Source organism: Phyllobates terribilis, unplaced genomic scaffold (genome assembly GCF_046119375.1).
Source record: "Phyllobates terribilis strain yellow unplaced genomic scaffold, ASM4611937v1 Scaffold_1__5_contigs__length_1240528914, whole genome shotgun sequence".
Taxonomy (NCBI): domain Eukaryota; kingdom Metazoa; phylum Chordata; class Amphibia; order Anura; family Dendrobatidae; genus Phyllobates; species Phyllobates terribilis.
This window is the reverse complement of record NW_027362761.1, coordinates 1,166,049,474-1,166,065,408: the sequence shown is the minus strand read 5'-3', so window position 1 is coordinate 1,166,065,408 and position 15,935 is coordinate 1,166,049,474. Positions and strand designations below refer to the sequence as shown.

Genomic DNA, 15,935 nt, shown 5'->3' with positions numbered 1-15,935 from the left:
TTTGGCTCCAATGAGTAGAATTATGAATGCAGCTCTTGAGTCTGAAAAAAAAAATACTGATCTAGAGTTACAGCTGAAGATGAATTGCTGTATGTACAGTATGCAGTTCAGGACCTTGCGGGTCATTACAGAATAAATAATGTATACTTATACTCTAGAGCTGAACTCCCCATTCTGTTGGTGAAATCAAAGTATACATGCATTACTTGCTCGGTAATGTCTTTGAGTTACTGAGCTGCACACTGTAAATACTGATCTTGAGTTACAGCTGAAGATTCGTTACTGTATGTTTTATACTACAGAGCTGCATTCGTAATTCTGCTGATTACAGTAAGCAGTTAGTGGTGTTGGGCAACAAACTAAAAGCAAAATTTGCAATCAGAAGCCTCCATAATAATTGTATCTGGACAAGATGAAGTATTACTATTGGATATTCCGGATCAATTCCGCACCGATGGGACCAATGCTAGATCACCACATTCTAGATTAGGACCTGGAATTTTAGTACTTTAAAGTGACCAGTCATCCCTGCTTTGTTCTGACAGCCCTTAAAAAAAAAAAAAAAAAGAATCAGAATCCAACACCATAATGGAGGCCCAGTTTGATCCCTGTAAAGCTATGCAAAAACAGTATCCTCCAACATGGACAGTAGTTCTCATCACATCCATCATCTTTGCCAGGAATTAAAGATCTGCTACAGAGGTAATTTGTGGACGAGGAGAATTCATATCGACAGCCATTGTTTGCGGAGGTGGTTACTTCATCCTCGGAGTAAGTACAAGGTGCGAGATCTGTGCAGAGAAATATTCTTCCTCTTGAAAGCCCGTTCTATCACGGACGCCGCGTAAATTACATTCCTGTCAACCTTCAAGAAAAGGATTGATCGTGGTAGTGTTACAGTACATCCAGCAGCCACACAAGAGGAGATCGATGCAGGACGCCGGCCACTCGCCAGGGTGCGGACCGACACGCATTAGCCCGTAATCGCCATTTACTTCTCCTTATGATGGCGTTTTATACGAGTAATAGGGAAAGAATAAAGGGCCCCCAACCTCTACACAGCAGAAGGGATTAGGAGCTGCCGTCACTTATCAGTGTCATATAGGTTCTATTTACTATATGGGAAATCACTGGATGTTCAGTGGTGGAGCCAGATACTTGTTACCCCAGTACACAAAAAAAAAAAATTATATAATTGAATGTAATAAAATTAAACAAAATGTAATACAAAAATATAAGGTTAAATAATCTATTCTATGTTTAATTTTCTATGTTTAATTTTATTATTAAGAATTAGAAATATATATAAAAAAAAAATTCTTTAAATATAAAATTAGATTCAGTTAAAATAATGAAATAATAAATGTTTCAAACCAAATTAGGGCTCGCTACGCTTTCCTGTGCGAGACCCAAGAATAGGTTATGTCATAGCCCATCTCACCGTCCCTCAAAATTCCATCAATATTAAAAGGGAGATGTTGCAGACACCCCATAAAGGAATATTGGGATGGGGGTCTCTTGCTCAAGACCCTCTATATGCTTTAACAGAGGCTCCTGGAAGTCAGGTCATCATCCATCCTTGTTCAAAAATAAATATGATAACTAACACTGTATGGACTACCTCAATACGATGAATAAAAAAAAAAAAAAACAATTAATGGGGGTGGGATAAAACTACAACTATATGGGGTAGGTCAATACAATTCCATCTTTGGGTCCAGATATGATGCAATAGCCTAGATCACACCATCCTAACATGTGTGGTGGGTGGAGGATCTTAATTTAGGAGCTGCTAGGCCCCAAGGAACTTAGACCTTATCTTAAGAATCTACACCTTCTTAGAAACTCTACAATAATTTAATACAGATACCAAAATAAGTCTATAGAGCGCCTTCGACCTTTGTTTGAGATCCTCAAAGGCAAAATTACCACCAAAATAAAAAGGTGAACCATTTTGTTCTTACTACGCATTTTTTTTTTTACAGCCCAGATATATAATGCTCCGGCATCGAGGTCTCCACTGTCTAATCCCAGGTGAAATTAATGGTGAAGATAAGAAGCGATGTATTATTGATGATAATAAAGTGGAGCCGGGACGTCTTTCATCACAAGGACAGCACGGTATACATTTGTGCACGGCTTTGCATATTTTGAAACCTAATAGCGCACATAAATAATGAAACCTCCCAGCGTCACAGAAAATATATGGAGGGTATATCATACTTACAAGCCTTTCTCAAGGGGTCCAAACCAAGAACATCCCTCAGCGTCCCATAGTCTAATGCTAAAAACAAAAGACAAGAAATCCTTAGGACAGGCCGCCATTGTTGGAGATCTGGAGAACCCTTTTAATATGGTACAAATACATACATTACACAGATTCTTTACAGTACAATACGCCGACAATCATTGACAGGGAAGTAATTGCATTATTTCAGTTATGGACTATGAAGGACCCAATTTGTAAGGGCTTTGGGCTTCCCATATAAATTGTTAGAAGGGTTCATTTGTCATAATTCTATGGCTAATCGATAAGATTGGTCTTAAAAACACTTAATCCATACTCCCCCCCCCGCAATCTGTTCAACAAGCTGAAGAGCACAGGTGGGTCATTCCCTCCACCGTGATCAAACATTGGTGGCCCATCTCAAGTCTTGCCATAAGCATGGAGCCCAAGAACGAAACTTTACAAGACCTGAAGCATGCAGATCACCTACACACATCTACCACCATACATTATGCAAGTCATACTATAGTGTTACATAAAAACAGCCATGTTGCCCCCATATAGTACTCCCATAGACCATGACTCTGTGCAGAGCAGACAAAGCCATGCATAGTCCTCTATTGTTGCGCTCACCAGTTGGTACAAGTAGACTCCTTGTAGACAAGTGGCAGTCCAGATTTGAAACTATAATTATCAGCATGCCAAGACAGGGTAATTGACCAGTCTGCCCCTCCAAAACCAGCCAGTTTCAGATCTATGCCTCCTTGAGGACAGCACGAGGAGACCATAATGAGATGGACATGTATAGATTACATTCGTTGACTTGGAGTAAGACCAAGATCCAGCCTCAACAATTCTCCTGAAGGGAGCAGATAGATCTACATAAATTTTTTTTTTTTTATTTTTTTTTTTAATAATTCTTTACCTGTTTTGGCAAATATTAAAGCGTATGCTAGAGATCAGTAGGCATTCATTGTGACAAATGAGCAATAAAAAAAAAAAAAAAAAAAAAAAAAGGGTCCGTTCAGAAGGTGCAAATATTTTTAGCATTGTATTCTATGATACAGCTGGGCCGTGTAATGGAATCAGCTCCTTTTGCTGGAGCAGAAACATCATTTATTCCAGATAAATTGAACGCCATCCACACAAGGCCCTTTGAAGCATCTTTGAAGAGGTGAGCAGCACTCACAAGGAGGGGCTGCTGTAAAATTAATGAAGCGGACACACAAATTTGCAGTGGTAGGGCTTGTCCGTAGTGCAAATTATTACCTACTCTCGGCGCTTTTGTTTTTTCCCCCCCCGCATAGTGTTATTGTGCACATTGACAGAAACTGCTCTGCAGCACTAAAAAAATTCTGGGGAGATGGTTGCAAGGTGACATCTTTGCTTCATATTCTTCAGATAAGTGAAATACATTCAAAAGCTAACTATTTCTACATCTTCAAATATAAGGTTGTATAGAACTTAAAGGGGTAACTGGGGATAACTAATATTGAGGGGGTGTGGTTTGGCCACTTAAATCTCCACTGATTAGAAGAAACCCAGGTTCTCTGCCAGGTCACATACAGACTAGGCCCGTTGCGTCACTCAAGAGGCAGTCTTCGGCTCTGACGACTGGTGGGGGTCTCAGTGGATAGACTTGTGATAACTCGTAGCAACCTACCCTTTCCCTTTGAGCATTGATTGCCTACCATTAAAAACAGCCCATAAATACTTGAGTGGTAGAGGTCCAAACTCTGCACAAAGAAAGGGCTACAGGGCTCCTGCGAGTCTGAAGGTTATGTCTGATAAGACCATGCCTTCTAGGATGCAGAAACCAAAAAAGAAAAGAAAAAAAAAAAAAAAATGTAGGGAACAGACTTTAACAGGGAGGCATACCCACTTGATAGTTGGAAGATATACTTGATAGTAATGTAGTAATGGACACTCATGGTTACATTTTATTGCCATGTTACCAAGGATGAATAGTCCCCATCACCAATGATGAAGAATCAAAGAGGCCATCAGCTTTTACTCATCTTTCACGGCCATGTCCAGGAGGCACATCCTTACCAGATCTTGCCCTGCCTTTGCCAGTTAAGTTGTACCAACCACTCATCTTTGAGGGTCAGATGAGCAAGCCAGTCACTACCTTCTGTGAAATTTTTCCTAAAAAACCCATGGTAGACAAAGTAGAGTGTGCACATTGCTCAACTAACAGGAGCATGGTTCCAGACCACCAAGGGGTTTCAGTCTCCAATCACTCAACTTGGAATACTACCATGTCGCTGTTCCAACAGTATTCCACATAAATGGCCTTAAGCAACATCTTACGGGTCAATGTTAACAGGTTGAGAAAAATGGTAGCTCGGAAAATTGCATAGATTCTGTGCAGCAGGTGCAATGTCCGAATATGTTGGGGCTATGTAAAACAGTAGAAATATACTAGAGATTATCGGTTTGTCAGATTGACTTAATCTTGTACCAGTTCCACCTTCACTGACTGCAGGTGTAGAGTTACTGCTTTAAGCGCACTCTTGCTGGGACCACCTCTGTTCACACCACCATACTCCACCAGGGCACTTGCTCATGAGACTATAAAACTCAGGCCACAGTTGCCACTCTTGTAACTTACAGGTCAATTGCCCACTTCGGTCATTGTGTGAGAACTTCAGCCCTCACTATATCTTCACAGGTCTAAAGGTCTCTACTGGATCTCCTTGACTAAACTCTTGCCTCGCTGATCTTCAACTCAGACACGTTAACCTATTGGGCCCTGTTACAATGCAAGAGTGCGCCAAACAGCATTTATTTAGGTATACCATCACTCTGCCAAACTGTCTAACTGGAGGCCACAAGACAAACCTACGCAGACTCTGGTGCCTCCTCCTACAAGCTAGTAGTCCACATGTTAGACAGCCATCTTAACCAACTCATACACAAGTGCTCATTTGGCCGAGGGTGCCTGTATTCTCTATGAAAAAAAGCCACTGACTAACATACTTGGTAGAAGGAGAACAAAACGATCGGCCGTTTGTCAGATGTCATTCAAGCATGTCTTATTTCAATCACTTGGACTGTGCATCTATTAGGTCCGGCTGACATGCTCTCATTATTGACAAGTTTGGAAGACAGTTAAAACTACCTTCTGGAGGTATATCGGGCCCCATACACATTAGACTACAGTCCCAGCCCAACCTCCCCTATGCAATGCTGAAAGCCAGGTCCTACTAGCCACCTACAGAGAACAGTGGGACAGATTAGAAGACTAGAATAGCCAGACCAGGAAAAAGTCACATTTTAAACCAGGATCAGTGAAAAAAAGCAGAGAAGAATTGTGGTGAGGAGCAAGACGATCAGGGCCTCATATTCTGATCCAAGTCAATTGTAGACTGCTTATTTTTCACCTCAAACTTGGAGGAGCACAAGTCATAAATCAATGATATATTATGGTTTCAAATGTCCTGTAAAAGGCAGGTGAAGCTTTTACACAAGGCCTACTCAAGTACGTCAGGATTCAGTTCATCTAGGAACAGCCATTTATGGGTTTGGCATAAACTAGGTGGCCTCAGAGGCCTACGGTGACTAAGCAAGTCTGGCTCACTCACATCTCAGGCTGGTTTCACACATTGCGTATTTTATACAGAATCTGAAGCATTTTACAGCATAAAGCAGAGTGGATGAGTTTTGAAGTACTGGACAACTCCACTGCTCATCATAAAACAAATTGTGGCGCTCCTCTGATCATAGCTCTGGGCTTACGGACAGACTTCCGCCCTGATGGAATAAGGACGGCTATTTTAGGATAGGCAGTGGAGCCATTGAGAAGGGGGGGGGGGCTGTCCACTACTAGAACCTAAACTCCCCTCCCGTGCTGGTGCCAGTCCAGCACTCGCTGTATTGGGGGCTCTCATGTGGTTGTTCGACATTTAACCCCAGCGTTGTGTCCGCCTTTGGACAAAATAGATCATGAAGAGAATGTTCGGGCTGCAGCTGATCTCACCTCTTCATGTTCAATGCGACAGGAGGTGGGGACAGTGACGGCAGCGCTGACTGGGTGCTGGTGTCAACCACACGGGAGCCCCAGAGATAGGAAGTGCCGACACTGCGGGAACGGTGCCAGCAAGGGCGGAGGGGGTGTGTATAAACTTTATTTTAAAAAACTCAGGGCCAAGCATGATGTATGAGAAGGAGCTGTCCTAGTAGTGGACAACTTTAAGTCTGTCTTCCCACAGGCAAAAATTCAGCGTTTTTTGGTGCATATTTTTTTTTTACGGGTTTCTATTGGGACCTTGAAAAACCATATGTAAAAAAAAAAAAGTTTAAAACAGCATGAAGTGCACAGTTAGGAATAAGTTCTCATATATAAATCACATCCACTTTGCTTAAAGCTATTAAATTCCCCCCCCCCAAAAAAAGTGTAGTACTTACATGAGGTGGGAATTAATATCCATAGTAGGTTAAATTCTGCAGCAGAAATGCAACTGTCGGTGCAGATTTTACAGATATATTAATAGGGCGAGTTTTTTTGTGCACCACACACCAGTTCATGGAGTACAGAAGTTAGTCTGGATTTTTGATGCAGAAATTAATTTACAGATCTAAATTGTTAAATTCCACATTAAATACACAACATGTGAACACAGACTAAAGCTTTTTGACAAACCCTTCCAGTTCTCCCTAACGGCTCATCGCTAATCTAAAATCCTCCAAAAAATATGCAATCGATGGCGGCCAGATGGGATTACTTCAGGGGTATATGCTGGTGCCGTGATGTCCTCCAAATATCCTTCGATTGATAATTTAAGATTGGTTCAAGTCAACATCTACATAGTATGGACCCAATAGCAGCGAGACAGCCACGCTCGTTATACAAAACTTTTGGATAAACCGTAGAATTTTAACTCTGGTTCCCAAATTAGGACTATCAAAACAATTTTTTTTTTCTTCCTACATTTTGCTGCTTGAACAGTAAATCCCATCTGTGGGCAAGCCTGAATCAATCTATGGCTGTTGGGCAAACAATACCACCGCCATTTCATTTAACCTCAACATGATCCCCCCACAAGGCAAAGTAAATTGTTACATTGACACAAGCGTAAACCTTAATGTCAAGAGCGGCCTTGTTTTCCCATGTAATATACCAGTACTGGAGATATCGCATTTAATGGAAGTTTGTAGGGGGTTGGGGGGTAAACTTCTACATACAAAAAGTCAAATTAAATCTGGAACATAATTGTGCGAGTCTCCATTGAAACACTATCTAGAAGATAACCATAAAAAAGTCAGCCAGTTTACAATATAAAAGGACTTATTTTTTGCATATTAGACTGTAGTTTAAAATTTATATTTTTTACATTTTGGTATTTATCTCAATTGTAATCTTATAATTTTCACACCAATTTAAGTTTAAGTTTTAGAAAACGGAACATGTACATTAACAGCAATGAACAGGCTGACCAACTTTTTTTTACGGAAGCATCTAATGTGCATGTGCAAAGGTCTTTATAATCCTGCTGAAAAGATGCAGGAAGTACAAGTAAAAAAAAAAAAAAAAAAAAACCCACACCAAAGCATGAGACAGCGGTTGACTGCAGTGATCAGCAAAGATTGGCGCTCAGTTCACTTCTGCAGAAGGTATCCTTGGCCTGGCATCCTCGCTGCCTCTAGCATTTACTAGGCCCCATGAAGTCCCGATGTGCATGAGACTTCGTCAGGACGTTGCAGGCTCTGATAAGTGCCAGATATGGCCAGGATTTTGGTTGCAACAAGGGCAGCGCAAATAGTTATTGTCCTCAAATTCAGTGACTGGAGGACAAAAAAAAAAAAAAAAAAATGTATTGAGTTTTTTTTTTTTTTTTTTTTTAAGGAAAAGGGATCAAGCATAGCAGTTCAATGGAGATCAGCGTGTCAAAGGTTAATCTGTAACAGGAAGTTTAAAACAGAAAAAAAAAAAAATAAAATTTGGGCCTGCATAACATTTCCAGCCACAGATGACAGATGAGAAGGAGTCGTTGGCCAAAAAAAACTCAGAGCCATTATCTTTGCCTGCACAGCTGCACCCACTCCCGGCCTCAGTGCTGACTGTCAATGTCACCGGGAAAATGAAAACCCAGCCAAAATATGTTTGGGCCACGAAGAACCTGAATTTTTGTTCAGCCAGGTGTGAAGGGAGAAAAAAAAAAAAATTAAAAAGATTTTTTAATGTGACAATCGCAGTGTGAATTATAGCCATGTGTGGCGACAGACTTGAAGCCTTCAAAGACAATTCTTTATCATGTTTCTACAAATGGTCATCCGCAGTCACATTCAATTTCCCACATTTTACAGTCCGATTAAACCTGTTAGAGCAGACGCAGTTTAGAAAAATTCTTTAAGAGCAATAAACACACATTAGGCCATGTTCACATAGCCCTTTTTGTTGCTTTTTTTTCCTGAAGCCAAAAACAATTCCCTTGGCATTTAAAAAAAAAAAAAAAAAAAAATGTAATTAACATGTCATTATAGAATCAAAAAATATAAATTATATTTTTACATTTAGTCCCTTTTGGGGAGAGTTAAACATTGATTGCCATTTATGTACACGGAAATAAATTGGAAAAGAGGAGACACCCATGAGGGGCTTTTAGCGGGCCCCAAAAACCTATACACACCCTGTGATTTCAGGGGAGGCGTTGACAGGAGCCGGTCCACATGTAATGGTGGTGTTTAACTTCTGCTGTTGGTGCAACTTTGCAAGTTTTTGGCGTTCTACACCAGTCTCATGACGAGCGTCCGTGATTCAATAAATCTTACTGCGGCGAGATGTGGCCTCAGCATCCGACTCCAGCACATATCGTTAAGACTGGCGTGAAGAATGCTAGTCTTATTGAATTGGGCCCTATAGGGCTATATGGGTTTCACCATCCAAGAAGGGACAAGATACATACTTTCTTAATTATAACTGAACACCTTCTATACATAAATTGGGGGAAAAAAAAAAAAAAAAACCACAAGCATATTGATACGGAGTCATTTCATAGCCTTTGGAGAAGTAGCTATAGATAGATGGGAAAAGAGGGGAAGGGGGTAGACCGGGACTGTGAATATCACTACAGTTTGAAATGGGGGCAAAAAAGTAAACGTGTCCAAAATACAATCTACAAAAAAAAAGTTAAACCAAATTTGGAAGGATGGAGTCCACTATACATATTCAAATAGAGATCTTGGGATCGATGGGGGTCTCAGCAATTACAAAGTAATCCACGATATTCATAGACTTAAGAGTTGGAGGGGACCTCCAGGGTCAGTGTGTCCAACCCCCTGCTCAATGTAGGATTCACTAAACCATCTCAGACAGATGTCTGTCCAGCCTCTGAAGACTTCCATTGAAGGAGAACTCCCCACCTCTCGCCTGTTCCACTCATTGACCACCCTCACTGTCAAAAGTTTCTTCTAATATCTAATCTGTATCTTCTCCCTTTGTTTCATCCCATTGCTTCTCTTCTTTTTATGTGCAAATGAGAATAAGGATGATCCCTCTACAGTGTGACGTCCCTTCAGATATTTGTTGACAGCCATTAAGTCTCCTCTCAGTCTTTTTAGCGAGCTAAACACTCAGATCCTTTAACCGTTCCTCGTAGGACGTAGTTTGCAGTTTGCTCACCATCCTGGTAGCTCTTCTCTGAACTTGCTCCAGTTTTTCGAGGACTTAAAAATGAGCCCAGAACTGGACACAGTATTCCAGATGAGGTCTGACCAAAGGAGTAGAGAGGGGTAATTACTTCACGTGATCAGCTAACAGCTATGTATTCCAGTAGACTTCTGCAGAAAGAATGGAGCAGAGGAGCACATGATGGACCACAGCTCAATTCAGATAAAGCTTTCAGGATTCAGTTTCTTGGATTGATTGGAGACAATGATTTGGAAGTTATCCCTCAATCCCATAAATAAGGGGATACATTGAAAACCTTGTATGGCATTGCTGTTCTAAACTATAGTTCGTTCATGAAATCAAACTGAAGTAAGGCGGTATGAAAGGGGTTAAATTTGCATAAAAAACAATATAAATAGTTTTCCTTCCCCTAGCAATTAGTCCAACAATCTGGACGTAATGCCTCCATGGCTTATTTCTCCAGAGAAGTAGGTCATATGTAATTATCCCCCGGCTACGACACCAAAACAATGAAGGAAGTGTTCACGAGGTAAAAATAAAAAAAAAATATTAACAAAAAGGGAATAAATGACTTCTCTATAGAAGACAGAACTACAGTGCTGGAGCCATTAGACAATGACGCTACACCACACCGAAATGTCAGTATAACATTTGTATTCCTCATGGTTTTCCGTATCCACCACGTCAGCAATCCTTATTCACCTTGTTTGCTGCAATTGTAATGAGTTACCCAGTGCCCCAATTTTATAACGTTTTCATGTAAACTTCTCAGTTAACGTAGCGGCTTCTTGAGAAGAAGAATTTGCTATTGTTTGCAAAATCCAGAAAAGGGAATTTCAGACTTGGTCTTCACCTGGCTATCCTCATGCATCACATTAAGCATCTCCCATTCTACCTCCTTATCCCCTCCCTAGAGACTGGTCCTGGGAACCCTTCTAATGGCCATCTATAGCTTCAGCCTGGGACAACTCAAAGTCCCATAGCTTCTAGTACCACCTATATACTGAGGACACTCCAATCTACAGTACCTCTGGCCCAGATGGCACCTTGCTGTGGTCCAGAGTTCCTGTATATATCAATCATGTTCATCTCTGGTCCACATAGTTTACAAACAATGCTCATCTTTGAGCCATCATCTTTAAATATTGCACAACTCCACTCTCTAGGCGTAACCCTCGACTCCAGTCCTTCATACCACATAGCCAAACCTTCACCACCCCTAACTCAACAGTTCCTGAATCCACCCTTTCCTCAACTGCAAGTCAATATGTTATTACATGCCCTCATCTCCCACAATATTCTCCTTTGTGGCCTCCAAAATAACATTCGCACCATGCCAACCAATTCTTAGTTTTGCAATCTGATAAATCCACCCTTCTCCTCAAACCAATGAAGGGATTTCAAGTTACCCAGTTCAAAATGTTATCAATAACCTACCAGGCCATCCATAACCTGTGTCCCCTCTACATTTCTGCTCTAGTCTCCAGATACGTCCGACCATAAAATCTCTGGTCTTTAAAAAGGACCTACTTTCCTCCTCTTGCACGTTCCTCACCCAACTGTCCACAAGAATTCTCCCGAGCATCTCACATCCTGTGGACCTTCCCACCTCAGCACATCAGATTGAAGGCTTTGATCATGGAAGAAGGACGCAACCTAAAAAAAAAAAAAAAAAAAAAACCATCGCTGCAGGAAAGCCTACATTGTTGGTGGTATGGAAGAGGTGGCAGCACTGTTCCAGCCCTTTAAAGAGGAGGTCTGGCTGGGACATCACCTATCCTTTGGTCATGATCAAATCAATATCTGATTGATGGGGGAACAGCACTGCGCCATTTGATGTCCTTTCTTCCTTTGTACCCGTATGTCATTGTTAGTTTACGTTTATTGTACTTGCTGGTATTTAGGTCAACCCTCACCACATGTACAGCACCCTGGAATTGTTGCACTAATCTTTTTGGACACTCCCTTGTTCCATCTCTAGGAAAGAAGTATAAATGAATTGACAATAGGATGTTCTGATTCTCTTTGCCAAAGGAGGAAACTTCAATAGGTGTCGTCAGTGTTAGACTTTGTAGGAACACACCCCAAAGTGGTAATGCCCATTTGGATGAAGAGCAGCCCCACACATGAAGGGTCTCAGGATGATCTGTTGGCATGACAGAACCAACTTTCTTCTCCAATCCTTCTTTGAGTCCTCTGCAATTCAACACTTTTATTTCCTCCAGACAGATTGTACAGTAATTGGAAAGATGACTAGGGTAAAGTTAGGGTCGCTGATGAAGCCCCCTTTAGACTGTTCAGGGACATCTGGCAGAATAATTGTGCAGAGAAGAAAGTGATCACTGCCATGAGCCCTGTGCAAGTCTAACAGTAAAAGCATTCTGATACTATATGTGTGGGGGCTCACCGACAATTTTGCCTAAAAAAACATTGCCATGAATACAGAATGGGATCTAAACCTCGTCCAAGGAGCAACTTTTCCCAACTATCCAAGAGAAGTTTGGTGATGCACAATGCCAGCAAGATGGACACCATGTCACAAGGGAAAAGTGTTCACTAGGTGGCTAGAAGGAAAATATATATTTTAGAAGATTTAGGTCCATGGAATTCCTGGGATCTCAAAACACATTGAACCTGTGTTCAAGGCTCAAAGTTGGGTAAGACTTGTTCTATAAAATTCTATTTAAAGATACACAATTTCAACCTGTCAGGGGGGACAATGTAAGCATGATGTAAATTTTGGAGTGCAGACTTCTGTATCTTGTGCACCCAAAAAGCAGCGTCACTTACAGGATTAAACAGGAAATTGTTAAACAAGTGCATCCGCAACATCGCCAAATATTCCCATGCTCTTATTTCCTTGCTACCAAAGCAGACTATTGTTACATATTGGAGAAAACCAGACCTTATGGAAATGAAGAAAGGGATCTCTTGCCTAGGAGACCAGTTCACTGCTGAAACTGCAGAGGTGGTCGGTATCCTAAGCAATGAGCTGTCAACTATAGAATTTGTTTGAGAATTGTGGACTTCTAATAAGCAAGCAGCAAACTTGATTGTACATTTATTTTGAGAGAATCCCTTTGTGTACGGAATTTTTTGACAATTCTGAAAAAAAAGTTTGATTCGCCTTGATGTAAGGGGGGTTAAAGTGTGTATGCTGGCCCTTTAAGTGTGGGTTCAAAGTTGTTTTTTCCTTCTCCAATCTTGTATGAAGAAATGTGTTATAAAAACATTTATCTACCCTCTACTTCCTTTACGGTTTTCTTGCAGACACCGCCATGTGCATACATGGCGGTGATATATGTCCCAGTCACCATTAGTCATTCTGACTATGAGGAATTAAACATTACCCAGAATTGCAAGTGGAAATGAATGTGTGATTCAGAGGAGCTCTATTCTTGGTGTATATGGTAACTAGATTTGGCATCCTGTTAATATAAACATATGGAAGTAGATTAGACTTCGCATTAAAGGGACAGCCCCAGGTTCCCCCACTTCTTGATCCAGTTGCTTGAGCAAAGAAGGCATCATGTCGTAGGATGTTAGTGGTCCAGTCAAAGCTGAACTGTTGTGGCTGGTTTTTGAGGGGTTAAAGTCTCAATTGCCAGAACTGAGGGGGGCGGAAAAAAAAAAAAAAAAAAAAAAAAAAAAAAAGAAAAACTACAATTCTTGACCCATGACGTTAAGGTGAAACACCAAATCCCCACCGATTACCACTGTAAGTTAGCTAGAATATCTTTAAAAAATATATAGTAACTGGTCCCACCTTAGGATCGTATAGTAAGATAATTGTCCCCCCATGGTTAGATGGTCCCTCATCAATAGGATCTACTTATGGGATGATCAAACCACCTATTAGATGCCTTTTATGAAGGCTCCGAAACAAATGGGGCCCATCACAGGGAAAAGTGAGAACCTCAATTAGATATAGCCCAGTTTTGTCACAATACTGCGAACTGAAGGTGAAAGGGGGCAAAGTCTAGGACTTGTTTTTCTTAAACTGCTCTGATTTTTGGCAAGTATGAAATCCACAAAACACTTCTATAATTCTGACTAAGGTTCCAGATTCTCAGTTATTAGATAGTGACCTGCTAGGTGGAGTGTTCCCCTGTAAGTCACCATGAATGACTATGAAGGCCTGTACTTATGAAGTCAACCCTGCCCTTCGTACCTCTCACGGAAAATGAATTTTTCTGACCTAAATTGTTACCCGATCTAGTATTTGTTTCGATAAAACAAAGCCCGTGCCAAGCAATAAATGCAGCATAATTCATACTACTTAATATTAGGACAAGCAGAAGGGTAATGAGCCGGGAAAATAAATGGTCTATGAATTAAGGATTCGCTTGGAAGTCATTCACTTAAATGTCAGTCTGATTGCAAGGTCATCCAACCCATAAAGTAGTCTGAATGCTTCCCTAATAAGAAATGGATCAGTGTCCTTCCAAGACATTTAGGGGATTTACCAGAGAACCTAAAAGATCTAGAAAAGCAGTAGATGGCAGAACCATTCGTGGGACAGTGGTGGACCATTCTGTCCTAGGGCTCAGAGTCCAGAGAAAAATAAGTGAGAAGGACAACTCATCCAGCCAAGGGCCTGTATAAACTTGGAGCCAGCCCTGGTTATGGGGCACGCAGAGTTACCACGTACTTGTATGCCATGTTGCACACAAGGAGGAACCAGGATAATCTGGTGATTAGGGAGCCACTTCTATGTTAAAGCTCCTGAAGCTTAATGCAAAAGCTATGCCTCTGCTGTGAAAGAAAAACAGACAATATAAATATAGTGAGTTTCAGATATAAAAACCACCACCAGACTCGTCTGTCAGGAGCAGAAGTGCTTTATACCTAAACCTGGACCCAATCCACTTCTTGCAATCTGGTGCATTCATAGTACAGTCCCCCAGGTCAGGAAGCAGAGCGAGGAGACAGGAAGAGGGCTGTGGATTGAAGATTAGACGGTCTGGACGGTGTAAACCATCAGTGTGAACACCAGGGGACGGCCCTACTATGCCACAAACCAGGTTATGGAGAGGGGGGGGGGGGTGAGGCTACAGCTCAAGTCCGAAAATACTGCGAGAACAACGGTCAAAGCAAGGATACAGTAAAATTCCATTGCCAACACTGGTCACCACTCATGTTTGCCAACGATGGCCACTTTATAGTGCATCAGAATTTGTAGTAAAACCGACAAACTGGCAAATTAAAACCAGCAACCATGAGCCTTAAAGTGACTTTCATCCCAGAGACTGAAGAGTACCTGTACATTTCTCATGTATTGTCAACCTACCTGGTGCAGTTTGCCTTCTCCGCTCAGATTGGTGTTACTTTTCTCCAGCTTCCAAGATGAGCGCTACAGCGAGGAGTCTGAGCCACGCCTCTGTGCTGTGTGGATTGGACAGGCAAGGGAGGTGTGGCTCAGACGCAATGTTTCCTCCAATGAGAGAAGCAACCAGTAGGCAAATGAAGGGCGTCCAGTAGGGCGACCATTTAAGAGAAAATGCATAATGATTTTTTTTATTCTCAGGGTGAAAGGTCCCTTTAAATCATGGCTGCGTCTAGCTTTCCAAGTATGGGTGTATTCAGTATATGTTAAGAGTATGCACTGGGAAAACTTCTGGTGCCTGCGCCAAAATGTAGCCACAATGGCTGAAGGTACACAAAAAGCGAGTCTCAATGCGAAATATAGTTGACGCTGCCACTCACTTGAGGGCTTCTTATATGTTAGAGACAACTTTGGGCCCCTGAGACACCAGGCCCAGTTGAGACTTCATCCTATAGCCAAGGTCCTGGGTCCCTTCGTGTACAATGGGAGTTTCTCAATCCTCAGTCCATTAATATGTACATCAATAACTTCCATTAATGTCAAGGCAAAGGCATACATCGCCTCCTCATGTGACCTTCTGCTTGACATGAAAGACATCTCCGGTGACGTTACCAACTGTTACATTTTCACTTTAGTCAACTTTAAAGTCTTTAAAGTCCACTCAGTGGCCACTACAGGAGTAATGCAGTATTACATCTTCACATTATCCCTCTAAAGCTGTCGATTAGCGGTGCTGCCTTCCGAGTAGC

The 15,935-nt window shown here is 41.5% G+C and overlaps 1 protein-coding gene across 6 annotated transcripts in view; it reads right to left on the bottom strand.

Moving 5' to 3' along the window:
- The window catches only part of CTBP1 (C-terminal binding protein 1), a 561,086-nt gene that overhangs the window by 96,498 nt on the left and 448,653 nt on the right, over window positions 1-15,935 (bottom strand). For 3 of the 6 annotated variants that reach the window (XM_073649110.1, XM_073649109.1, XM_073649114.1), the window contains one exon: window positions 2,228-2,284. The exons of the other annotated variants lie outside the window; for them this stretch is intronic. In XM_073649110.1, coding sequence (XP_073505211.1) covers window positions 2,228-2,284 — 57 coding nt within the window. The remainder of the gene's footprint in view (window positions 1-2,227; window positions 2,285-15,935) is intronic. 6 annotated transcript variants of the gene reach the window in all.